At 37.3% G+C, this 26,267-nt stretch overlaps 1 protein-coding gene across 2 annotated transcripts in view; it reads right to left on the reverse strand.

The window, feature by feature from the left end:
• LOC131146087 (uncharacterized) overlaps nt 1–26,267 on the reverse strand; it is a 108,923-nt gene that overhangs the window by 30,398 nt on the left and 52,258 nt on the right. For both annotated transcript variants that reach the window (XM_058095379.1, XM_058095380.1), the window contains exons 5-10: nt 23,105–23,194; nt 22,880–23,026; nt 22,593–22,703; nt 11,893–11,961; nt 9,486–10,220; nt 216–386 (exon numbers count right to left, since the gene is read on the reverse strand). In XM_058095379.1, coding sequence (XP_057951362.1) covers nt 216–386; nt 9,486–10,220; nt 11,893–11,961; nt 22,593–22,703; nt 22,880–23,026; nt 23,105–23,194 — 1,323 coding nt within the window. The remainder of the gene's footprint in view (nt 1–215; nt 387–9,485; nt 10,221–11,892; nt 11,962–22,592; nt 22,704–22,879; nt 23,027–23,104; nt 23,195–26,267) is intronic.

Genomic DNA, 26,267 nt, shown 5'->3' on the forward strand with positions numbered 1-26,267 from the left:
ACCAACAGGCAACTCAAGCATCATGACTCCTCATGTTATGATTTAGTACATATCCAATCCAATAACTTGTAAATCTTGAATTTTCAACTTGCCTTTAGCTCAATATTAATAAAATCAACACTAAATTTAATTTCCAGGAGAAACAGAGACACAGACAGACTCAGAAATGGAGGAAAGTGTTAAAACCCCAAGGTTTGAAAGAAAATAAATAGAACCTGCTGCAAGAGGGGGTTTTGCTGCTGCGCGGAGAACTGCTTATGATTTCCACCAGCAAGAGAAGGAATGCCAAGTAGGGTACTGTGACCTTGTTGCTGCACTTGCTGAAGCCGCTGCAAAAATTTCTCCCTCTGGTCTGGTGCAATTTCAGTTCTTGCACGAAACTGCCCCTGAATGTCAAATAGATTCGAAACAATGATTATATGAAAAAACCAATATCGATCAATTTGCACAAGAAAAGAGAGTGTCTGTTTGTTGTGTAATCTTATATTTCTAACTTTACCCTTATTTAAACTATAACACATAATTAAGGGCACTTCCCTTCCTACCTCACACTGATCAGGAAATAAATTGGGCTTTTTCTAATAAAGAAAGGAATTTTCCTTTGAACCCTCGTGCCAACTTCTATTTTCCCTATAATTCTATTGTCAGTACACTAACATCCATGAACTATCAAATTGCTAAAATATAAGTTCATCCTGTCCTTAAGTCCACCTTAACATTGAAGCTTCATCCTAGGTAGTAGGCCACTAAGAATAATGAAAGTAACTACCATGGGTCTTTCTCCAAAGCACATCTCTTGCTCTCATTTCCCAAGAAATATCTGTAGAGGAGAAATCATAGTCTGCCTAAAGCAGAGCTAAAAATTTAAGAAACTTCTGTTCATTCAAAAACAAGGTCACCTAGCATACATATTGATAAATGTAAGTAGTCACTCGTGCCCCAACGCATGAATTAGGTCTTTCTTTTTTTGAATAGAAGAAGGAATGCATGAAGAAAGAAGAATGCACAAAGAGGATAAAAAAATCCTCAAAAAACTTATTTTGAAAGCATAATGTACAACGAGGATCAGAAATCCTCAAAAAGAAAAAAGATACAAGAAAACCAAGACTAAGTCAAAAGAATCAGCCAATCACAATAAATGTCAACAAAAACCGTATTACTATACGCTTTGTACCAAACACCCATAAGCATGCTAAAAAACACAATTTGGTCCCAAATTGAATCCATAGAGGACCCACAATGTCGAAAAATCCAGGCATTTTTCTTAACCCAAATAACTTAAATAACTATAAAAAGTGGAACACCAGAAGTCCCTGACATTTTTACACCATCTAGAAACTCTACAATGAACCATCAAGAACCCTCAAGAATGAGGGCACACCCAACACTCTCCCAACAAGCCAAAGAGTTTGTTCCATAGACACCAAAGAATATGAGCATGATCCTCATTACTGCGATAGAACATAACAAATACAACTAGGGATAGAGCCTCATATGACCTTCAGACCTCCAACAAATCATTGGTGTCAAACTAATTAAGAATGGCCCAACAAAAAAGCCTTTATCATTTTTGGAACTTTAGCCCCCAACAATCAATTAGAAAGACGAAAAGAATGAAACTTGTTTAGATGAGCACAAAATTTGTTGAATAATTGGTGGAAATGGAAAACCTAACACAATGATAGGTCTCTCCCTTTATTTATAATATATGTCAAAGTATAGACCACTGACCATAATGCTCTTAGCCTCTTACTTACTCTTACTTGTTAACATAACACACACAACTAACAATGCTAAATGACTAAGATAACCATCAACACGCCTCTCAAGCTGGAGCATATATATCATATGCTCCTAGCTTGTTACAAATGAATTTAACATGTGCAGCCCCCAAAGCTTTAGTAAATAAAATCAGCAAGCCACAAATTAGACTTCACATGAGTGGTGGCAATGAGCTTTTGCAAAAGTTTCTGCTGAACAAAGTAGCAATCAACTTCAATGTGTTTTGTACGCTCATGGAAGACCAAGTTGGAAGCATTATGAATGGCAACTTGATTATCCCATATCAGCTCCATAGACTAAGAATGTGGAAAACCCAATTCTTCCAACATGTTCTTCAGCCAAACAAGTTTACATGTAGTGTGAGACATGACCTTATGCTCTGACTCAACACTTGACTTGGCCACCACAGTTTGTTTCTTACTCCTCCAAGAAATCAAATTTCCACCAAGAAGGCTATAGTATCAAATGTGGATCTTCTATCAAAAGGGGACCCGACCCAATCTACATCAGTATATCCCTGAATATGAGTATGACCTTGATCCTGACCTAGGACACCTCTCCTAGGTGCACCTTTGAGATATTTCAAGATGCGAATTACTGCATCCCGGTGACTTGTTCTTGTTGAATCAAGAAACTAACTCACAACACTTGTTGCAAAAGATGTTCCAATCGAGTGACTATGAGATAATTCAACTTTCCAACAAGTCTCCGATATCATCTAAGTTAGGCAACAAATCACCCATATTTCGCACTAGCATACTATTAGAATCCATAGATGTATTAGCAGGTTTGGATCCTAACAGTCCAATCTCATCTAAAAGATTAAGAGCATACTTCCTCTATGACAAGACAGTTCCAGTACGAGATCTTAATACTTCTATACCCAAGAAATACTTCAATGGTCCCAAATCATTTGTCTTAAACTTAGTTTGTAGGAAATGCTTTAGGCTTTGAATACCTTGATCATCATCACTTGTATCACAATATGATCCACGTACACAATAAGCAGAATCCTTCTGGATGGAATATGACAATAAAATACAGAATGATCTACTTCACACCGTTGAAGGCCATACTCAAGTACTACAACACTGAAGTGATCAAACACCACCCTCAAAGATTGTTTTAAACCATATAGTAACTTCTTGAGCCGACACACTGAGCCTGAACCCCATGAGTAACAATCCCAAGTGGTTGCTCCATATAAACCTCCTCCTGAATATTACCATGTAGGAAAGCATTCTTCATGTCTAACTAGTGTAGAGGCCAGTGATAGGTGGTGTCTAAGGACATGTTTGAATAGTCCCAAGCCATGACACCTGAGAATATCCCTTGGCAATAAGGCAGGCCTTCAACCAAGCCAAGGAACCATTTAGATTAACCTTCATAGTGTACACCCAACGACAACTAACCATATAATTATTAGGAGGAAGACATACCAAGTCCCAAGCATCATTATCCTGTGGAGCATGCATCTCTTCTATCATTGCATTCCTCCACCCAAAATGGCATAGGGCTTTAGAAATAAACATAGGAAGAGCAATAGAAGAAAGACTACAAACAAAATAGTAGTACGAGGCTGACAAGAAATCATAAGAAACAAAATTAGAGATTGGATGTTGGGTACAAGTGTGTTTACCTCTTTGAACACCAATAAGAGGATCAACCACCTGGGGAAGAGAATCATCTAACGAGGGAATTGGAGGTGTAGAAGAGGAAGCTAGAGGAGGTTCTCTTCCCTTGACTCGTCATGTGTACACTTGCAAATTGGGATGATCCAAGCAATAAAGACTCAAACTAAATGAATATGCAAGAGGACTGGGCAAAGGAAGTAAATTAGGATCGAAAACGCAAGGCAAAGGAAGAAACTCATCAAGGTCAACATAACTCAAGGAATTAGAATAGAATGGTGTAGATTCAACAAAGGAGACATTAGCAGAGACAAAGAATTGATGTAAAGTGGGACTGTAACATCAATATCCTTTTTGAGTATAGGAATAACCCAACAAAATACATTTGATAGCACGAGTATCCAATTTATCACTTCCTGAATTAACTAATGAACAAAGGGGACACAACCAAATATACAAGAAGAAACAGCAAAGAAAGGAGCCTTAGAGAAGATAATTGAATATGGCATTTTACCTCCAAGGACAGAAAATGGCATTTTATTGATCACAGAGCAAGCAGTGAGCACAATATCACTCCAAAATATTTAGGGGACATTCATTTGATACAAAAGCATTCAAGTGACTTCAAGAATATGTCTGTTTTTCCTCTCCGCAACTCCATTTTGTTGTGGAGTGTCAGCATAAGATGATTGATGGATCATATCAGAGTTTGCCATACAGGTAATGAATTGAGTACTAAGTATTGTTTAGCATTATCACTATGAAGTATTTGGACTAGCATATCAAACTGAGTTCTTATTTGAGAACAATAGACACAAAAGATATTAAAAAACTCATAACAATCTTTCATCAAAAACAACCAAGTCATTCTAGAATAGTCATCGACAAAAAAGTGACAAAGCATAGAAACCTCAACTTTAACGTGACACGACTAGGACCCAAAACATCGAAATGGACTCGCACAAAAGGGCTAACAACCCTTTTATTGACTCAGGAGGCAAAGGAACACGATGATGTTTTCCTAATTTACAAAACTCACAATCCAAGTTATATACATGGAACTCAAAGTTGGAACTGGCTATTTTAACTTGTCCAATGATGGATGACCAATGCAACAATGGATTTGATGTGGTGTGGCAGCAACACTATAGGCAATAGGAGAAGAGAGTGACTCAAAGTAGTGAAGTCCACCAACCTTATGTCCTGCACCAATCGTCTTCCTTGTCTTCAAATACTGAATAACAACAGAATTACGAAAGAAGGTTACAAAGCAATTTAGTGACTCCATAATTTTACTAATAGACATGAATTAAAGGGGGATTTAGGAATGTAGAGAACAGAAGAAAGAGAGATGGTAGAAGTAGGATAAACTGTTCCTATTCCTTGAGCAATAGTAGTGGACCCATCAAGAAGGGTAACCTCAAGGTAGATTGTGTAGAATACTAGAGAGTAGAAAAGAAGTTGGTAACACCTGTTATATGGTCAGTAGCACCAAAATCGATAACACAGGGACTAGTGGGAGAGATACCGGAAGTTGCTTGTTGGGATGTCTGATACCGCAGGAACTTTAAATACTCTTCCTCTGAAATAGCTGTAGTACGCTGTTCACTCAAACAACTAACAAAGGAGACACGCTTTTAGGATTTAGGTACTCCATCCCAACACAAATACAACCTCGATAAAGCAGCAAATAAAAAACAGACAGAGGTTTTTCAAATTCACTAACTTGATCCCAACATACACAACCTTCGACAACTAATGCAAAACACAAGCCCACAATGTACCAATCAAAAAACACAGCAAATACCACTGCTTCAGTCTCAATAAACTCAATAAACATTGACAAACAACTTCGAGAAGCATCAGACAACCATTTCTCAAATGTCATAAATGAGCAACTGAAAAAAGGTAAGATCTTTGAACAAAAAGCATCACGAAAAACTTCAATAATATGTTTATAGAGGGATTTGAGAGCTGCTAGAAGAATTCAGGCCAGAAACATGCCTGAAATTTGCTTCATGCGGCGAAGTGCGACGCGGGTGTTGTTTTTGCAAAATCTATTGTGGATTTTGTGTTCCTGAACTGGCAGTGTCGCACAGAAATTTTCTGGTGACTTCTCTGGCTTCCGGCAGCTGCTGGCTATTTTTTTAGGGCTATAGTGTTGCTGGAAATTCTTCTACAATGGTATACATGCATTGGATTTAGGGTTTTGGGCTTCCGTTTTGATGGCAGCTATGACAATTAGGGCTTAGGTCTTAAAATCTTGCTCTGATACCATGTTGAATAATTGGGTGAAATGGAAGACCTAATCACGATGATAGGTCTCTCCCTTTATTTATAATATACGTTAAAGTACATATCAATGACCATAATGCCCTTACTAACTCTTGTTAACATAACACTTACAAACGAACAATGTTAAATGACTAAGATAACCATCAACAAAAATAAATTACAAGAGAAAACATCTGAATTATCCAAACACTAAATACTAACATCCCTGCATTGATAATAACAAAATCCATCCAACAACCCTAGGACAGACAAAAGTTCCTCAAACTCCCATTCATTAAGATTGCAATGAAACATAGAATCCAAAGTCACCTCATAGCCATACACAACAAGAGAGAACAAGATAAAGTGCATCATGATGCAACAAGAGACAAAAAGTGGAAGGAAACACAACAGTAACGCAAAAGTCCCCAATCCAAATATGCTTCCAAAACCCAAACAGTACACCCATCTCCCACATTATATTTGATCCAGCGGAAAAACAAAGAAGTAACCAGGGAGATGAATTTCCGTGAATTCCCACCTAAAGGGATTCCTAAATAAGACAAAGACCACAGAAAAATCCACAAGCACAGTCAAGCTAGAAGTAACCTCAGGCTCAAATTAAAAGCAACAAGACCAAAATTACCTAAATTAATCTTAAGCCTTGAAACTAATTCAGACCTGAAAAATAGTGAGAATATTACAAAAGTGCTGCTACCATCCAACAAGAAAAAAAGGGTATCATCAGCACATGGTAGATGGAGCACAATCACACCATCTCTACCCACAGCAATGTCCTGAACAAAACCCTACTAATGGCCCTCTCAATCATCCCACTCAACACATCAGCAACCAAAATAAACAAAGGCAGACATAAAGGATCCCCTTGCCTCACACCCCTAGAGCCGTTGATCATTAATAACAACAGAAATGAAGTAGAAGATAGATAACCCTAATCCAACCCCTCCTTTAAGCACCACAGCCCTTCCTATGATATCACAACCAAAAACTGCCAGCTAACCCCATCACATGCCTTCCCAAAATCCATGCAAGAAAGTAAACCTGATTTCTTCCACAACTTCATTAGCTAAAAAGAAAGCTTCCAAACATACTACCTCACACAAAGGCCACCCGAGAAATAGATATGGTACTCCCCATCACCAGTACAATCATATTAGCAGGAACCTTAACAATGATCTTATAAAGACTCGTAGTCAAGTTAAAAGGCCTAACATCACTAAATCTTAACAGAATGACCTTCCTCTTCCTCACGACTAAAGTGATAAAGTTTGAATTCATACTCATGGGGATTACTCCATTAGCATGAAACTCTTGAAACACTTTAAGCACATTGGCCCCAACCACATTCCTGAAATTTTGTAAGTTACATTAAACCCATCTGGACCTGAAACCTCTTCCCCATCCATACTAAGCACATCCCATTTAGTCTCGTCCTCAATAATAAATTGTGTTATATTAGGTATCAAAAACATAAATAAATATAAATCAATAAGGAAATAGTGGATTCCACAGTTTTTATGGTTCCTTCTTAAATTAAACGGCAAGGTCCTCCCTATACACCGGAGCCTATTTGTTCACGGTCTTCTCCAATCAAACAGTCCAAACCAACAAAATATTAGAAATAAGGCACCAATCCAATCCGTCAACCGTAAGCTAACAAGAGTTCTCCTCCTCGTACAGAATCCTAAAGAACCCAGTAATTTCCTTCGAAATATCTGCAGTATCCCTAATTGCAATATCATCATCAGAATCCAACTCTTTAATGACAGTCTTCTATGCCTACCTTCAATCAATCTGTGAAAAAATCCAAGGTACTATAATTCCCCTCATTAGCCCACTTAAATTTAACTGTTTACCTCCAATTCATTTCCACCTTCAACAATAAAGCCTCAAACTCGTTCTTAAGGGAGACCTCGTACAAGCTAAGTCCTCCAAAATATTACCCAACTCTTCCAAATGGTTCTCTACAGCTTGCAAGATATTACACTTCATAATCTTCACATCGCCCAAGACTTCCTTTTTTTTAATTGCAAAAGAAATATATTAAGAAAGAGAATAAAGAAAATTACGATCTATGGGAGGAGAAGAGATTCCCATAGCTGAAAAAGTACCCCAAAGACAAAAAAACGAAAACAAAAATTTACTTCTGATTTACTTTTAGCTCCATCCAATCAAACTCCATTCCCTCCATGATCAGCCACCACGATCCCATTCCATCCCCAAAAGATTTTGAACAGGAACCGTCTACTCACTAATCTTCTCCACAGGAGTAGGTGGCATCCCTTAAATTGATTACTCACAGTAACATTCTGCTCACTAATCTTCTCCACAGGATTAGGTAGCATCCCATCCTTACATAGGCTACTCACAAGTCAAAAGAAAATTCTCAACAACTCCCATCCCCACCCGCGTCAACACAAAGATTGAAAGAAACATCCTCTAAACCCTCAAATAGAGATGGGGGAGCATAAGAAATACCCTCAATGCATCTGAAAAATCAAACCCACAATCCAAACTTTTGCAAATCTCATCCAACAATAAACCACTATCACAAGCCACTATCACAAGCAAAAGCACTAAATTCACTATTATATTCTGAGACATTCCCCCAATTTTTCTCCCTCTGTTTGATTCACTCTTTTATCTACATCAGATTTGGTGCAATTTTAAGATTTCTCAACGTAGAAGTTCCCAACATCATCTATTTTAAAAATTTTCTGCCCACAAGTTTGAATCCGTACAATTGTTTACAACTAGATTTTTCTCATCTTTCCCCTCATTCCATGCCAATTGAGGGTTGTACACCTTCAGAGCCACAGCTGTCTTACATTCATTTCCGTTTTGTAAATTCCCAGAAATACATGCATCTTTATAAATTACTAAAGATTTCCTCATTCCAACTATTCAAAGCAACCTTAAGATCTTCCAACCTCTTCATAATTTAAGTCCCTCCCAACCCTCACTAGAGCTATTATCACAAGATTCCTCAACAAAGGATTTAAAAAAAAAAAAAAAGGATAAGAAAGCGACATATTTCCAAAACAAAAAAGAAGTGGTACTCCATTGGACTAGAGTAATCCAAAACAAGGGGAAAATAGCCCAAATTGGCCCAACATAAATCTCTAAAAAAAAAAAAAATCATTGTTGGACTGACCTGGTAGTTGTTTCATCTTTCTTCAAGAAACTGTTCATGACAATAATATGTATTCGTTAATTATATTGAGTAGTGAGGGATATCTTGTTCTCCATGTATTTATTTTATTCTCGTGTTCTAGACTTCTAGTTACTTCTACTTTCCTAATAAATTTCTTTGATTATCAAAAATAATCATTTGGGCACCATTAATGATTCAATTATCATATGTGTATGTATTATGTGTCACCTATAACCAAAATAAATAAATAATTGTTAAAAACAATTTATAAAAAAAAAACTAATATAAATTCCAATAGTCTTTCTACTTCACAACACCACCCTCCATTAACAGTGAGGGAAAAGCCCCACAACAAAGTTACCCATGTAGCTAATGTCCAAAAATTATTTCAAATGTCATAAAATATTAACATTCCTCTAATCCAACGTTTCCTAAATGCTTTATTTTCCATGATGGATAAATATCATACACCAAAACAGATGTAAAATAATGAACTCTGCACTGACACAGACACAAGAAGGGTGATAAAAAAAATTATAGGATAATGCCATTTTTATTTTTACGTTTTCAAACATGGCAAATAATTTATCTTTTATTTTAAAAACTAAGAAAAAGTCACATACCGGCTCATTCTGACTCTGAAAAGAACTTCCAGGTCTCCATTGTATGCCCGGAACTACAGAAGGAGAAAAAACTCTGCCAGCTATGCTTGCAGCCTCACCTACATTATTAGAATCAGCAGAGCCAGCTCCATCAGTAGCCTTGGCAGCCTGTGGCAAGATCATTCTACTACTCAGTGGGGAAACCAGAGGCTGTATCATGCCGCTACTGCCAAGTTTCTCATCAGCTCCTAAAACATTTCTCTTTTCTGTGTCAAGAGGAACAACACCAAGGGCTCCACTACTAGGAAGTGTGCTGCCAGATCCAAGAGGGATGCCAGTTGGCGGCTGACTGGGTAGGCCACCCCTACTAATACCCCTTACTAGTCCAGCATCAGCAAGAGCTGGAGATGACCTATGACCTGGGAAGCTTCCAACTTCTTCTTCCTTTGAAGAAATGGTGAGAGTTACAGGGGATGAAGAAACAGCAGCACCTGCACTTTCCAGGGTAGCCCTAACAGATCCTGAACCTGGAAGGGTTGCTGAAGCAGTTGAAGGACCAGACAAATTATGACCTGAAACACTCACGGTAGCAGGTGCTGCTACACTTCCTGCAGGTGTCGAAACAGAAGAGCTGATAACACTGCTTTTAGTAGTTGGAGTTCTTGCAACAATATCAGAATTATTATCCTGGGAAGCTATCTCCTCAGCTGGATCCTGGATGGAACTAACATGTTGAACAGCAGACGCAACTGTGGCCTGGTCATAAAAGAAACTTTATCAACACAAACAATTCATCACACAATCATCACATAAGGACAAGCAAACATAATATTACTGGGAAACGGGAGCCTCAATATATAAAATGGGACGATTGAACAGATATAAAAGGGGCCACAATACAATGTAATACATATTTGTCCACACAAGCTTAGTCTAGTTAAAAAGGAAGTACAGACAGAATTTCCTTAAGATTTTCATAGCCACTCTAGTAATCACAAAAACAACCCCCCACAAAGGGAGTTAAAACACCACCATCTAAGCAAGGTTAGTTAAAAATACTGTTCCCAGATTTCTACTTGGTCTAAAGCAACATGCTCTGAAAGTTGAATTCTGGAGAGAGAGAGAGAGAAGACCCTAACAAATGAAAAATCAGCAAATATATCTTAAAAACCATTTGGGTCAAAACAAATCTCCTCTCCCCACCCCCTCAAAAGAGAGACTAGATAGACAAAAAATTTAGCTGTCTTAAATGGAATTGGATAACTCAAAGAATTAGTTATCGTAAAAAAAGAAAAGCAATTCAAATTCTGCAAAATATTGGTAAAAAATATAATGATCTTTTGCATAAACCAAAATGGTATTTTTTTCACCCCCGTAAAAAACAGGGAGGTGACACCTTGTACATGTCAAATTATCCCACTTCAAGACAAAATAAGGCCTTCTAAATTGATGCGCTTACAAACAAGCATACCTTTTTTTTCTTTTTTAACACCTTTTTATTTCTTTTTAAACACTAAATATTGAACAAGCATTGATACTTATCAACCAAATCACTGTTGAAAGCATCAAGTTGATTAGAGAGGCTGTTGAATCAAATCAAATTTATAGCCATACATTAAAATCCAGGCTTGGATCCTAGAATCTTGTGATCCCAATACCTAAAAGCCACAAAATAATCTAGCCCCCATAAAAAATTTATTGGTGGCAACTTTATGGGGCAATGATATGGGATTGTGGGAACTCTACGATCCTACAATCCCACACATGTTACAGATTGTTGGGTCAAATTCAAATGAATTTTTTATTTTCCATTTGGTTTTCCGTTAATTCAGCCCAACACCACATAACTGAGCAAAAATAAAAAATAAAAATGAAAGAAACCCTTATTGGCCCACTTAGGTCTAAAGCTCAGTTTGTCAGTTTCAACATTTCTCTATTTTATAAACTCGTGACCTTACCCCTCACCGATTTTGAAATTCATCTCCTCACGTAACAAAACTTAGAGGTAATTTATTTTCATCTTCACGCTCTTGCTTTTAATTCTCTTGCCCATTCTCTTAAATCTAATCATGGTTCATTCTTTAGTTCCCTTTAATTTCTTTTTTTCTCACTTAATTAAAGTATTTCTTTCTTAAATGGCATATCAATGCTCACTTATTCAGATTTAAATCTTTTGTTTTTTGTTCATAGAATTACTTGTCGATAAAAAATAAAATAAAAATTCTAGGATTAGAGCTTACATTCTGATCCAAACAAATTCTCAACAATTCAAGTTAAGAACCTCACTCTGCAAACATCGGTTTAAACTAAGAGCACAATGTTATTATGATTCTAAGGCAACCCTAACAATTTTTCATCTCATTGCATCTTCATTCCAGCTTCTAACAATGAAACAATATATCCTTGTCCAAAAAAACTAAGTACTCACCAATGTTTGTGTTGCCGATGCCACTAAAGAAGCCTTCAAGCTTAAAACTGCACCACCAGCACCACCACCCTGCACATAAATTTCAGAAAAGAACTTTAAAAAAAAGGCATAAATGACTTGCACAAAGCTATAATTCAGGGGAATATGATGAACAGACTTAAAAGGAATGAAATATGATCCTTTAAAACTAAAAGCTAATGTCAAATACAACAAGCAGACACCAAAACATTAAACATGCAAAGCCATTACATTAAGCTAAAACGTACGCCCATTCACAATTAAATTAGAGTCATATCATCTTATTAAAATTGACGGGGTTGAAAGAAAAGCAGAAATTGCAGTAAAGAATCGCCTTTGGAAATGTTCATACGAAAAAGAATGTTATCCTCAATGGCATAAAAAACTGGACAAGCAAGAGTTAAACCAAGGTCTTGATGAAGAAATGAGGACCAAAAGAGTGTCACTCAAGAAGCAGCTGAGTAAGGTTATTAACCTTGAAGAGATTTCTTGGATGCAGAAAACCAGAGTTTTATGGCTCAAGGAGGGGGATAGGAATACTAAGTTGTTCCACCAGACACCACATGCTCATCGTAGATGTAACGCCTTATCTAGCATTGAAATCGGGGGAAACACCTTGACTGTGAAGAGGAAATTAAAAAGGGCATTGGTGATTTCTGCAAAGGCCTTTACTCTGAATTTAAAACATGGAGACCAGCATTGGATGGGATTAATTTCAGACCTAGCTGGCCTTCCCCATGACATGAAGAGAAGACCACCAAAAATTGAGTTGCTCCCCATTCCCTTCATGCTTAATCCAAATGTTTTCAAAGCAAAAGTGGGTTCCCAAAAAACTTATTTAAAAAAATAATAATAAAAATAGAAGCAGAAATGTCTTGCACAAAGCTATAATCATGGGAATATGATGAACAGACTTAAAAGGAATGGAAGATGATCCTTTAAAACTAAAAGCTAGCGTCAAATACAACGAGCAGACACCAAAACATCAAACATGCAAAGCCATTACCTTAAGCTAAAATGCACGCCCATTCACAATTAAATTAGAGTCATATCAGCTTATCGAAATTGATGGGATTGAAAGAAAACGGTTGAAATTTCAGAAAAGAATCACTTTTGGAAATGCTCATGCGAAAAATAATGTAATCCTCAATGGCATAAAAAACTGGACAAGCAAGAGTTAAACCAAGGTCTTGATGAAGAAAGGAGGGCCAGAAGAGTGTCACTCAAGAAGCAGCTGCGTAAGGCTATTAACCTTGAAGAGATTTCTTGGAGGCAGAAAATCAGAGTTTTATGGCTCAAGGAGGGGGATAGGAATACTAAGTTCTTTCCCCAGACAGAACATGCTCATCATAGATGCAACACCTTATCTAGCATTGAAATTGGGGAAAACACCTTGACTCTGAAGAAGAAATTAAAAAAGGCATTGAAAATTTCTGCGAAGGCCTTCACTCTGAATTTGAAACATGGAGACCAGCGTTGGATGGGATTGATTTCAGATCTAGCTGGCCTTCCCAATGACACGAGGAGAAGACCACAAAAATTGAGTTACTCCCTAAACCCTTCATGCTTAAGCCAAATGTTTTCAAAGTGAAAGTGGGTCGGCCCCAATTTAACTCGTCTGGTTTCAAGGGAGAACGGCGAAGATGCCTAAAATGGGCCTAGGGAGTAGGCTCCGAGTCACTTTGAGGAACTGAATTTCATAATCCACAGAAATTAAGAATTTGTCAATCCTTGAGAATAAGGGGGCTCCCTAGAATAGGACCTAGTGAAATTGCTACCAATGAGCAGAGGAACAATGAGGATATTCACATTGATGAAGTCAAGAAACTCTGTCAACTGTTCTTGGAGCTGCCCCCACTTCTTTCATAAGGATAAACTTCCGAGTCACTTTGAGGAACTGAATTTCATAATCCACAGAAATTAAGAATTTGTCAATCCTTGAGAATAAGGGGGCTCCCTAGAATAGGACCTAGTGAAATTGCTACCACTGAGCAGAGGAACAATGAGGATATTCACATTGATGAAGTCAAGAAACTCTGTCAACTGTTCTTGGAGCTGCCCCCACTTCTTTCATAAGGATAAACTACCAAGTTGAAGTCTCCTACGATGATCCAAAGAGCATCCAACCTACTCCTAACATGCAGGAGCTCATTCCAAAAATGATAACGAGAGGATCCTTCACCTGGACAGTAAACCCCTGTGAGGACCCAATAAAAGTTACTGTCCATACTCTTAAATAAACAGGAAATCGAGGAGGAATTAATGGAGTGATTACACTCCTTTTAGATCTGTTGTTGAGTCCCCTCACATTCCAAAATATGAGATTCCTTAACATGATTTAATACAAGGATTCCGGCTGCTGCAAGCTTCCATCATATATGAAAATCCTCCCAGTTTTTTGTAGTTTAGGAGCATTCCAATCATTTCAACTCCCTGTTGGTATCCAACTTTCTGTTACTGCCCAAGGGTTTTTTGAATTTATTACATGCCTTCTCTCTTCTCTTGCATTCGATATCCTCAAATAATTTCAAGGTCCTGTCTTCAAACCCTTCAAAAGACACAGCAATGGCTTCAGTAATCGTCTTCATCTTCCAGAGAACCCAATCAGACACCTGATTCTTAAAGTGGCTGCTGTACGGGTCCAGGCCATCCAAGCCTTCATATTCTCTCAAGTAATGTACACATTTAAACAAAACCTAGCAACAGTTATTAAATAATAACTAACAGAATCTCTCAGTTCTTCCTCCCAAAAGCTAGATATTACCAATTTCCTTTCTTTAAACCAGACAAAAATATTAAAAATTACAATTTTTAAACCATAATTGTGATAACCATACCCTTTCAGCCGCGGTAAATTTAAACTACTTCGATGAATGAGCATGACTTGCTTTGTTTTCCATTAAACAAGTTCATATTAGCCAAGTTATTCATTAATTGAGTTGTGTTAACTGATATTGGGAATTCCATTTGACTTATTTAGTGGTAGGAGGAGCCTTTAGAGGAAAGGAAATTATGAGGGATATGCTAAGAAAGAGAGGAGGAAAAACAGGATGGAGCATGCCGAATCTAAATGTGACACCTGGCAGCGCCACAAATCAGCAGCAGCCCACACCTAGCTAACAGATGGCATGACCCTTGTTGCCCCCAGCCACTGCAGTCCTACCCTGTTTCTAGCCTAAAAGGAGACACTTGGCAAGCAGCTGGCAGCAAGTAGCTGCTGTCTTGACCTTTCCAGCCCAGCAGAGCAGCCTCAACACAGAAAAGAATACTACAAACTCTTGCTGTAAACCCTAGTTCTAGAGAGACAGGAGAAAGAGAGCTCTGCAAAAAAAATCAGGGAAATTCAAAGAAAATCAGGAGAAAATACTGTAAATTTTAGAGGAAAACTTTAACTAAGTTTGAAGAAGCTGAAAAATTTTTTTGATAGAAAAAGAAATTCATTAGATAAAGAAAGAATTTACAAGCAGGTGAGAAGACATCTCCTTAGCAAAGTCTCATAAAATCCTCAGAAAAACCAAAAAAAGAAAATTTCAAAAATAAAAAATAACAAAAGAAACTCAAAGATGCCCTAAGAAGAGACTTCCAATCGCGCTGAACATTTGAAACACACTTTCCCTTGAAATTTCAATAGCCCATAAACAATAAAGAAGCTATAAAAAGAATTTTTCCCACACCAACCAATATGGTAATTTCTTCCCTGAAAACACATGCAAATTATGTTCCATCCACAAGCCCCAAACACTGCAAATAGAACAGAACTGAAAATCACATGAGGGTAAAGAACATCCCAAGTCCACTCTAAACAAAGAAATGGGATCATTTTGCCCTGAGCTCAAGCGAAAAAAGGCGACAAAAAGAGGTGAACAAAACAACATTTCCCACCCATAGGTCTGTCAAAAAACAGATATTACAGTCCTTACCCAAAACAAATTTAGCATGGGGAATAAAGAGAGGGTAAATCTGAGATATAACTTTCCACAAACTTTCTGAAGAGCATCTAAAACCAAAATGAGAATCCCATCCATTCCCATCAAGTCCAAGTTTACTTTCGATAACTTTATGCCACAATGACAAAACCTCTAGCAGCAACCACCAGAGCCATTTATCCAGAAGAGTTGTGTTCTTAGACACCAAATTCCCAAGATCCAAACCACCCTTTCTCTTAGTCCTACAAACCACCTCCTAACTCATTAATTGATCCATAGAACCCACTACCCCTGACCAAAGAATATCTCTCATAATTCTTTCAACCCTACTACCAACTCCCACTGGAATTTTAAAAATAGAAAGAAAATACAACGTAATACTAGAAAATCCACCATTCCAAAGAAAAAAGGGCTCCTTTCCACCCATCTAAACTCTTAGATGCTCTCTCCACCACAGGATCCCAAAAACTACAAGATCTAGGATTACCTCCTAAAGGAATGCCAAACGCAGATCAACACATCCAACTTCCATGCCTAAATCCCTCACACACTCTGTAGGCATGTTTATAGCTGCAATACCACACTTACCCAAGTTAATTTTATGCCTTGAAACCCTTTCAAAAATTTGAAGGAGCCTCTAAATATTAATGAAAGAAGGCTTATGATCCTCCAGAAAAAAGATAGCATCATCCGCAAACTGAAGGAGCAAGTTGCAACACCATGATCTCCCTACCCACTTTAAGGCCTTTCAGTAAACCTCTATCCACCGCCCTATCAACCATCCTACTCAAAACATCAGCCACTAACACAAATAAAAACGGAGAAAGAGGATCTCCTTGTCTAATCCCCCTCATGGCCTTGAACCAATATTTGGGCTCACCATTCACTATCACCGCAAAATTCACATTAAACATACAACCTTTCATCCATCTACACCATCTCTCTCCAAACCCCTTCCTCAAAAAAATCTCATCCTTGAGTTATAGCTTTACTTTACATCGACTCTTTGTCTTTGCTGATGTTACCCTCTTCGAGTCTACACCATACTACTCTAATTCCTTGAGTTCTATTGACCTTGATGAGTCTATTCCTCTGCCTTGCCTTCCAAATCCCAATTTATTCTCTACACCCAATCCTCCTACATCTTCATCCAATTTAAGTTCATCTAGTCGCTTGGATCATCCCAATTTGTAGGTATACACATCAAGGGAGGAGAGCTTCCTCTAGCTTCTACTACTGCACCTCTAGTTCCCTTGTCAGATGATCTTATTTCCTACAATTTTGACCCTAGTATAGCTGTTCGGAAAGGTATATGCACTTGTACCCAACATCCAATCTCTAGTTTTGCTTATTATGATTTCTTGTCACTCTTGAATTATTGTTTCGTTAGCAATCTGTCTTCTGTTTCTCTTCTAAAATCTATTTCTAAAGCCATATCCCATTATGCGTGGAGGACTGCAATGGTTGAAAAGATGCATGCCCTACATGATCAAGGCTCTCTTAAAATGGAAATCCTAAGAGGGTAAAGGACCGTTCGAGTCTACTCTACATGAAGAAATGGGATTATTTTTCCCTGCGCATAATCAAAAAGGGTAAGGAAAGGGGTCGACAAAACGACATCCCCTATCCATAGGTCTTTCCAAAAACAGATATTACAACCCTTGCCCAAAAAAAAAAATTTAGTATGGGGAATAAAGAGATGGTACATCTGAGACATAGCTTTCCACAAACTTTCCAAAGAGCATCTAAAACCCAAATAAGTATCCCATTCATTCGCATCAAGTCCAAATTTACTTTTGATAACTCCATGCCACAATGAAGAAACCTCTCACGGGAACCGCCAGAGCCAATTAGCCAGAGGAGCCGTGTTTCTAGACACCAAATTTCCAAGACCCAAACCACCCTCCCTCTTAGTCCTACAAACCACCACCCAACTCACCAAATGATCCCTAGAACCCACTACCCTAACCAAAGTAAATCTCTTATAAGTCTCTCATTCCTACTAGCGACTCCCATTAGAATTTTAAAAATAGAAAGAAAATATAACAGAATACTAGAAAGACAAGATTGAATTAGAGTAATCCTCCTCCCAAAGAAAAAGGGGCACCTTTCCACCCATCTAAACTCTTAGACACTCCCTCTACCACAAGATCCCAAAAACTAGATGATCTAGGAATACCTCCCAAAGGAACTCCTAGATAGGACACTAGCCAACCCAGTTTGGCACACCCAACTTCCATGGCTAAATCCCTAACACGCTTTGCAAGCACATTAATAGCTGCAATACCACTCTTACCCAAGTTAATCTTAAGCCCCGAAACCCTTTCAAATAATTTAAGGAGGCCCAAAATATTAATGAAAGAATGTTCATGATCCTCCAGAAAATAGATAGCATCATCCGCAAACTAAAGGTGCGACATTATGATCTCCTCCCTACCTACTTTAAGGCCTTTCACTAAATGGTCTAAACCTCTATCCACAGCCCTTTCACCATTCTACTCAAAAAATCAGCCACTAGCACAACAAGAACAGAGAAATAGGATCTCCTTGTCTAATCCCCCTTGTGGCCTTGAACTAAGATTTGGTCTCACCATTTGCTATCACCGCAAAATTCACATTAGAGATACAGCCTTTCATCCATCTACGCCATCTCTCCCCAAACCCCTTCCTCACAAAAAATCTTATCCATAAAGTTCCAACTCACACCATCGTAAGCTTTTTTGAAAGTCAAACTTAAAAACAAGCCCCTTCTTCTTCCTCCTCCTCATATCCTCAATAGTTTCGTTCGCAATCAGGATTGCATCCACAATCCATCTATCTCCCACAAAAGCACTTGGGCCTCATCAAGTAGCACACTTAACCTCTTAGCTAGCACTTTGGTGATTATTTTATAAAAACTCGAAACTAGACTAATTGGTCTATAGTTAGAGATCTTGATAGACCTACTTTTCTTAGACACCAAAGTTATAAACGTAGAATTAATACTCTTACTTAAAACTCGCATTCCAATAGAATTCGTTGAAAACCTTCATCAGTTCATTCGTCACCACCACCCAACAATCTTGATAAAAAAAGAAATTAAAACCGTTCATCCCAAGAGCTTTATCCCTCTACATCCCAAAAATTATAGCCCTAACTTCCTCTTCCTCAAAAAGTGTCTCTAGCGAAGCCATATTATCAATAGGCAAGGGATCCCATTCTAATCCTTCCACTATTGGGCTACTCTCATCCTCTTCAGCATACAGATTATAATAAAAATATGTGATCTCTGAGGCAATTACTTTAGGATCCAAGATACCCCACTATCCACCTCCAATTCCCTAATCAAATTCTTCCTCATTTTCCCATTGGCCCCTATGAAGAAAATTTAGAATTACAATCACCATCTCTAACCTATTTAAGCTTCGTCTTCTGCATCCAACATCTCATATTCTCAAAAACTAGGTCTTCCAATTAGTTCTTTAGAGAAACCTTTTTAACCTCTTCCTTCCTAGAAAGGATCACTCCTTTTTCCTTTCTAGCTCTTCCTACTCTCCTACAATAATAGACTTTTTACTCCTAATCCTTCCAAAAACCTCTCTATTCTACACTTTTAAAATTTTCTTTCAACCTCTTCAACTTCTTTATAAATCTAAACCCATCACAGCCCTTTTCCACTTCCTCACTCCATGAGTCCCTAACCAAGGTCAACGAGTAGGCATGTTCTAACCACAAATTCTTGAACCTGGACGAAGTGGGGTCCCAAGGCACTTTCCTAGATTCCAAAAATATAGGAAAATGATCAGAAGTGGGTCTAGGTAGCACCACTTAAGAAAGATTGAGAAACTCCTCCAAGTCAATGGAAAGCAAGAATTTGTCAATTCTACTAGTGACCTCCCTAGCCCCACTCACTGACCATGTACAAAGCATTGCCCAAACGAAGGTCCCTCAACCCACACTCCTTAATAACCAAATCAAACTTTTGCATAGAGACATTAACCCTACTACCCCCCCTTTTTTTCCTGAAGGAATTTGACTGTGTTACACCTCCCACTAACCACCTAGGCAAGCATAAGCCAGAAACAAAATATAGCTCATCCCAAAAATTTCCCCTAAGAGTAGGTTTATAAGGACAACAGTACACAAAGGAAATCCACCATTGACCCCCATCTCTAATATCAAGCAAGACATAAAGAGAGAAAAAACCGACTAAACTATTCACTCTAGTAATAGACCTAGTGTCCCACAACACTAGAATGCCACCCATCAAACCGAAAGAAGTACAAAGTCCTAATCCTTACACCACTCTTCCCAAATTCCTCTAACTACCTCCCCGTCTATAAGCTCAAGCTTAGTCTCCTGTATTAAGAAAATATCGTATAAATTCCTTAACAAAACATCTCTAATCAGACTTCTCTTCCTAACATCTCTTAGACCCCTAACATTCCAACTAATTACCTTCATAGTCTAATGCACTTACCCCCTTTCCCTATCCCCCTCCCTCCCCTGTAATTGATGGTAAAATCAATATTTTAAACTCTTTTTCCACCCCCCTTTTTTTTTTTCCCCCTCATAAGTTTTTGGACTCACCCCCAATTAACTTCAACTCCAGTAGAGCTCACTAACTTCAACCCATACCATTTAAGAGCTCGTACGAGTCTCTATAGTCCCTCTCACTAACCCCTACACCAACACCAAAGTCACTTCCCCCATTAGTTCCCTCATTTTGGCATAAAGAATCATTAGAAAAGGACTGAATAAAGTAGGAACAATACCTTTTCCAGGTTTCGAAGAATTTGAATTGCGCACTGCAGCAACTGTCTCCTCATCGTTGCCCCTCCCAAAACTTGTAGGACAAACACCAACAATCACTTTAATAGGAATTAGCTCAGGAGCAGAGGACAAATACCCCTCGTCAATCAAAGTTGTCTTTTGATCAGACTTACACTTAATAGAACTACCTAATCCTTGCCAAAGGACAATGAAGAGCTCTCTTCTTGTGCAAGTTGAGGTATATGAGATTGCTTCTTACTCATTAACGACTCTTCTGCTTTTTCGTCAAAAACCCAAATCTCCAACAAGTTCTTCCCAACTATCTTCTCCTCCCATATCTATGAAACTTGTACAGAAGCTCACTACAACCGCTCATGTGAAGTCTGAGTTTCAGCTTGCTGATTAGTTCACTAAGGCCTAGAGAGGTGCAAGTGTAAAATTCATTTGTAACAAGCTAGGAGCATATGATATATATGCTCCATCTTGAGGGGAGTGTTAATGGTTATTTAGTAAGTGTGAGTTAGTAAGGGTATCATGGTCATTGGTATTGTACTCGACATATATTATAACTAGAAGGAGAGACCTATCATTGAAGTAAGCTCTTCCATTTTACCCAATTATTCAACAAGAAATGAGGGTACAAACTTGCATAGAGTTGAATCCTAATAAGGGAGATTTAAGCTTATTATTTTCTAATTACTTGATACAGCTGCATGTATGTTTTCTTTGGTGATCATAACTGCATATCTTGTTTAGTTGTGAAATTTTCATGTGGTAGATATTCATTTTGTAAGGATGATTGTTTTACTTGCCGTGGAAAAGCTTGCGTATGCATATGTTGAATCATTGTTGTGTGAAATAGCTTGCACAATGTGTCATTGTGGCTTTCATATTGTGGAATTTGAGCAAGTAGGAATTGTGTCTCCCTTGGTGAAAGGCCCTAAACCTCCGAAGGGTATTTCTGCATTTAGCGATGGTTGGCTAAGCTGGAATTTGGCACTTGTTGGTATTTCCACATTAAGCAATGGTTGCCCAAGCTGGAGTTTGGTAGTTGTTTCAGATGAAATATGCACTTAATTGGGACAACACTGCTATGTTGAAAAAAACAATGTGAAAATGCATGCTTTTTGGATGTTTTGTGATGGTAAATTTATATGAAGAGATTGCTTAGAATCAAAAGCATATTCATGCATATTGCTTAGAATAAAGTGTGTTCATGCACCTTATGATTATGCATGCGCATAAGAAATCATATGTTATAATATTGAAATCCTTATTTGAATAAGGGAGAATTAAGAATATTTACTGAGCTCGTGGTTGCTTACCCTATTCCTTAATATCAGGTTTGAACTACAGGGGAGCCCCACTTATTAAGTTCTCTAAGAGATTGACATTTTTGACATGTGGTACATGTTTGCAAAAAGACAATAGGGATAGTAAGCATGTATTCAATTGGAGGTTATGTATATAGACTAGTAAGTGTGAAAAATTTTATATGCTACGTACAACACAATGTAAAGTGCTTGTCACTGAAAGTAAAACGTTTTTAGTTGCTTTATGAAATACATGTATCTTGTGTTTTCAAAAAATATTCACTCCTAATTAATTTCTAACTTGCTATCAAATAATGATTTTGCAAAACAAATTTATGCCTAGGCCTAGTGACTCCATTGGAATTTAAAAGGAGTTGCGACCAGTCACGAGCATAAAACAAGGACGTCACAATAATCATCTAGAGATGGCATGAATTGAAAATCACCCTACTAATATATTCCAAAATACCCAGTTTAACATACAAGCATCACTAAACTTAACTCAAAACCACTTACTAAAACGGTAAAACCATATAGAAAGAATAATAGACAAATAACTAGGCAAGTATGCAGCTTGAGAAAAAATTTAAAAGCCTGAGAAAAAAAATTTGAAAATAAATGACAGCTATTCCCAACTTTAACTATATACCAGAATCAAGCGAAGAGAAAGCAATAGAGCATAAAGATTCACCTTGACGAGACTAGGGGGTCCAATAGTAACCAAATCTTCAAGAGACTCCACCTTCTCTAAAGGTAAGGAGCTGTACAGATCATCAACGTCACTAAATTCTTCAAAATCCTCCTACATAATAAAATTAGAAGGGGAAAGTTACAGGTGCTATAAAGGCACTGGCTTACATAGCGGCCACTCAATAAAACACAAATAAACACACCAATAAATACCGAAGGATAGCCTTTACACTTCATATTGCTTAAATCGAGGACAAAAAAATGAAATCAATTTATGAGAATTTAAACCTGATTGCGTTCTACATAGTCATCCAAGAAATCTTTAACATCGTTAACCTGTTCAGGACTCAATTCATCATTATCAAGAAGCCTCAAAATCAATTCTAACTTCATTATATGAGCCTTGTGCCGAGCAATAGAAGTCTCCAAGTGTGTCTGCAACAAAGACAATTCAGCAACAGCCACATACATAATAAAAAAATCTTCCCACACAGCATCCTTAGTCTATCATACCAATCTAGGAGGCCTTGTCTTTCCTTTCTTAACAGAAAGTCCCTCAACCTCAGCTTCAAAATTATCAATTTGGGATTCCAACTCCCCAACCTACTCAAGGACAAGCTGATACATTAGAAAACAATCAAAGAAAGGGCAATTCTGGTATTTAATTGAACAAAAAACATAATAATGGGGTAAATATAAAACAATTTCATGATGGCAAAACACCTTCAAATAAACTATAAATCAAATATGATACAGCACAATAAATTGTAAATAATAGGAAACATCATAAGGCAACAACCTAAAAAGCATCAGAATTGAAATTGTATAATCCCCCCTCAATATAAATATATACATATGTGCAGGCATACCTTGTATGATCAAAGCTAATCAACCCCAACACATTATTATAGTTGTTTCTTCACGCCTCCCTACTCCAGCACTCAAAGCAATAACCATAGTTACCAGAAACTGCTAACACCCTAGCGAACCATGAATTGATATGAACATCCAAAACATGGTACATTTTCATTCTAGAACACTAAATCTAATGATCCAAAGTTTTAATTTAATATAATATTTAGCCCATAATTTTTTTTAACAAGTTCAAGTGGGGAACCATAACATTGCAATTCTATTTTCGGTCATTATCAATCAATTTCATAAAACAAAATTTCTTCTAAATTTAGAAACATCTCAACAACCTATATAGAAGATGCGAGAGCCACAACACATTTTTCACAATATATCTATAGAAGTATACCCCTAATGTTCCACATTTTCTTTAGATAATAATACAAATATATTAAAACAAAACATAATTTCAACTAATGTTCCACATTTAAGAGAGTGAATTGTACTACGATCCCTTTCGCATTCCACAAAGTGGAACTTTCCACACTCTGGTAACATTGTCAGCAGCCATTCTCAAATAGAGTATTTCACCTAATTAAGGCAGTTTCATCCCCTAGTGGAACATGGCCTAACCATCCAGCTCGATTGGTCCCTAACCAAGTTAGATCTATTTGACAATTTACAACTGTTTTCCCCTTCCCTGTTTTTTTCTCCTATCGGACCTTTAATAGGATTTACTTTCAGTTCTAAACTTGTTATGCGCCTCACTTAATACAAGTAGCACAAATGTGCACATAAACATGAAGTATATGTAGTTCTAGTGCAATGAGAGCATATACCTAATATGCATATAGTTCAATTTCCTTCTAAAACACTGCTCCAATATCTATAATTTCAATACTTTCTCATATTCATCACTTCATGTTCATATTCATTATGGATATTAAGTATTATATAAAGCTCAGGCCTTGTTATGATATGATGTCCAACATATCTATGTGATTCTACTCTACCAAACAATCTCATATTCAGCTTGAATGGGCTCTTCAACATTTTCTCACCAAATTTATCATTGTGATCCCATAAAGCTTGCTCTAAGGAATCCTGGATCCCTCAACTTTTTCTTACCAACCCCCTTCCCCCCCCCCCCCCCCCAAAAAAAAAAAAGCAAAAAGAAAAACTTTACTATGCAAATCATCAGCTGTCCATGCTCTCCTCAATCCATTATGGTATAAATCGTCCACTTGACTTGAGGTACTAGTTTAGATCAGTGTTTTAAAAGGCTCAATCGAGGCTCGCCTCAAGGCAAGGCCTGCCTAAAACGCCTTGAGGCTTAATCTAAGTTACCAAATTCCAAAAAGGCTGACGCATTACATGCTGAGGCTTATGCATTTTTACAAAAAGAACACCTTTTACACCTTTCTAATTGAGGCTTACACCTTTTGAGTGTGTGATTCTCAAGTTAGAATTGGTTATAAAATTTTAACTACGTGTTTGTATAAAAGAAATGTCATAATATGAGCTGATTTCTAAAACTTTAGAACCTCAACCTTTCTAAAATAGCTGAGAGTTGTACTTACATCATGAAAATAGTTTGAACTTCGTAATGGTACAGCTATCTCTTGTCAAGATTTATGTCATGTATTCAAATTAGCAATTTTTGAATGGCCAACAAGTTTGTTAAAGTATATCTAGGTTTTTTTTACATTATATTTGTGATTATCTTAATTTTAACTTTATTTAAACATATATAATTTATTTAACATATTTTTATCTTTAAAACAAATTCTCAAAAGGCTTACGCCCCAATACCTTAAGGCTTACACCTCGCCTCTTAAGGTTTAAAATACCTCACCTTATGCCTTCACCTTTTAAAACATTGGTTAAGATTGATACAAGTGCAACTTGTAATTGAGCTGCTAATCTGACAGAGTCAGTGTTTACACAGGAGTTCCAATATCAATTCATACATGCTCTAATTAATATTCCCCACCCTTCTCTCTCCTTGGAAGTCTGGATCCCTCAACCCTTCGTTATCAGCCGCGGCCTAAACAATACCAAAATAAAAACCATCACTGTGCAAATCATGAGATGCCTCATTCTCTAAGACCAAGTTTTATGCTTTGGGTTGGAATATGTGCTACTTGTAATTAGTTTTTCATCAAAAGACTCAAATACATCCAATATGTGCACGTGTATATATAGTGCAATTGAGGTGCTAACGAGTTAGAAGAGGCATTTATCTTGGAGTTTCAAACGAAATTTACACAAACTTTAATCTCTGAACCTTTTTTTACCAACCCCTCCCCCCTCCTAAATAAATTAAAAAAGAAAAAATCACTACACAAATCTTGAACTGCCTCTCTCTTTCTCAAAATCAGGAGAAGACCACTTCTAGAAATCTTTTACCGTCAAGCACTTTGTCATTCCGTGCAGATGCAATGGCAATTGCTGATTTTTATAGTATTGACAATTAAAAAGTATGGTGTTCAGAAATAGCTAGATTTTTTCTTAACAAAAATTCAGAAGCAGAACTCATTGACTTTAACCATTTGAACTTCTATCATCATACAAAAATACCTATTTTGAGCAAAGTTTTTTCCTCACTACAATATGAACAAATTTGTGACCACCAATAAAAATATACATAGATTCAGAATATTGCTAACCCCAAACTAGCCCTAGCACACACTATCTAGCTGAGACTGGCTCTTATCTGTTATTTACTACAAGCATGTGAATTCTCCTGATCGCAATCCTGCCACCTTAGTAACCTAGTCTCAATTCTAGGCAATCATATTCTGCTTGATAATTTGGAAATTAA

The sequence above is a fragment of the Malania oleifera genome, chromosome 13 (assembly GCF_029873635.1).
Source record: "Malania oleifera isolate guangnan ecotype guangnan chromosome 13, ASM2987363v1, whole genome shotgun sequence".
In the NCBI taxonomy this organism is placed as follows: Eukaryota; Viridiplantae; Streptophyta; class Magnoliopsida; order Santalales; family Ximeniaceae; genus Malania; species Malania oleifera.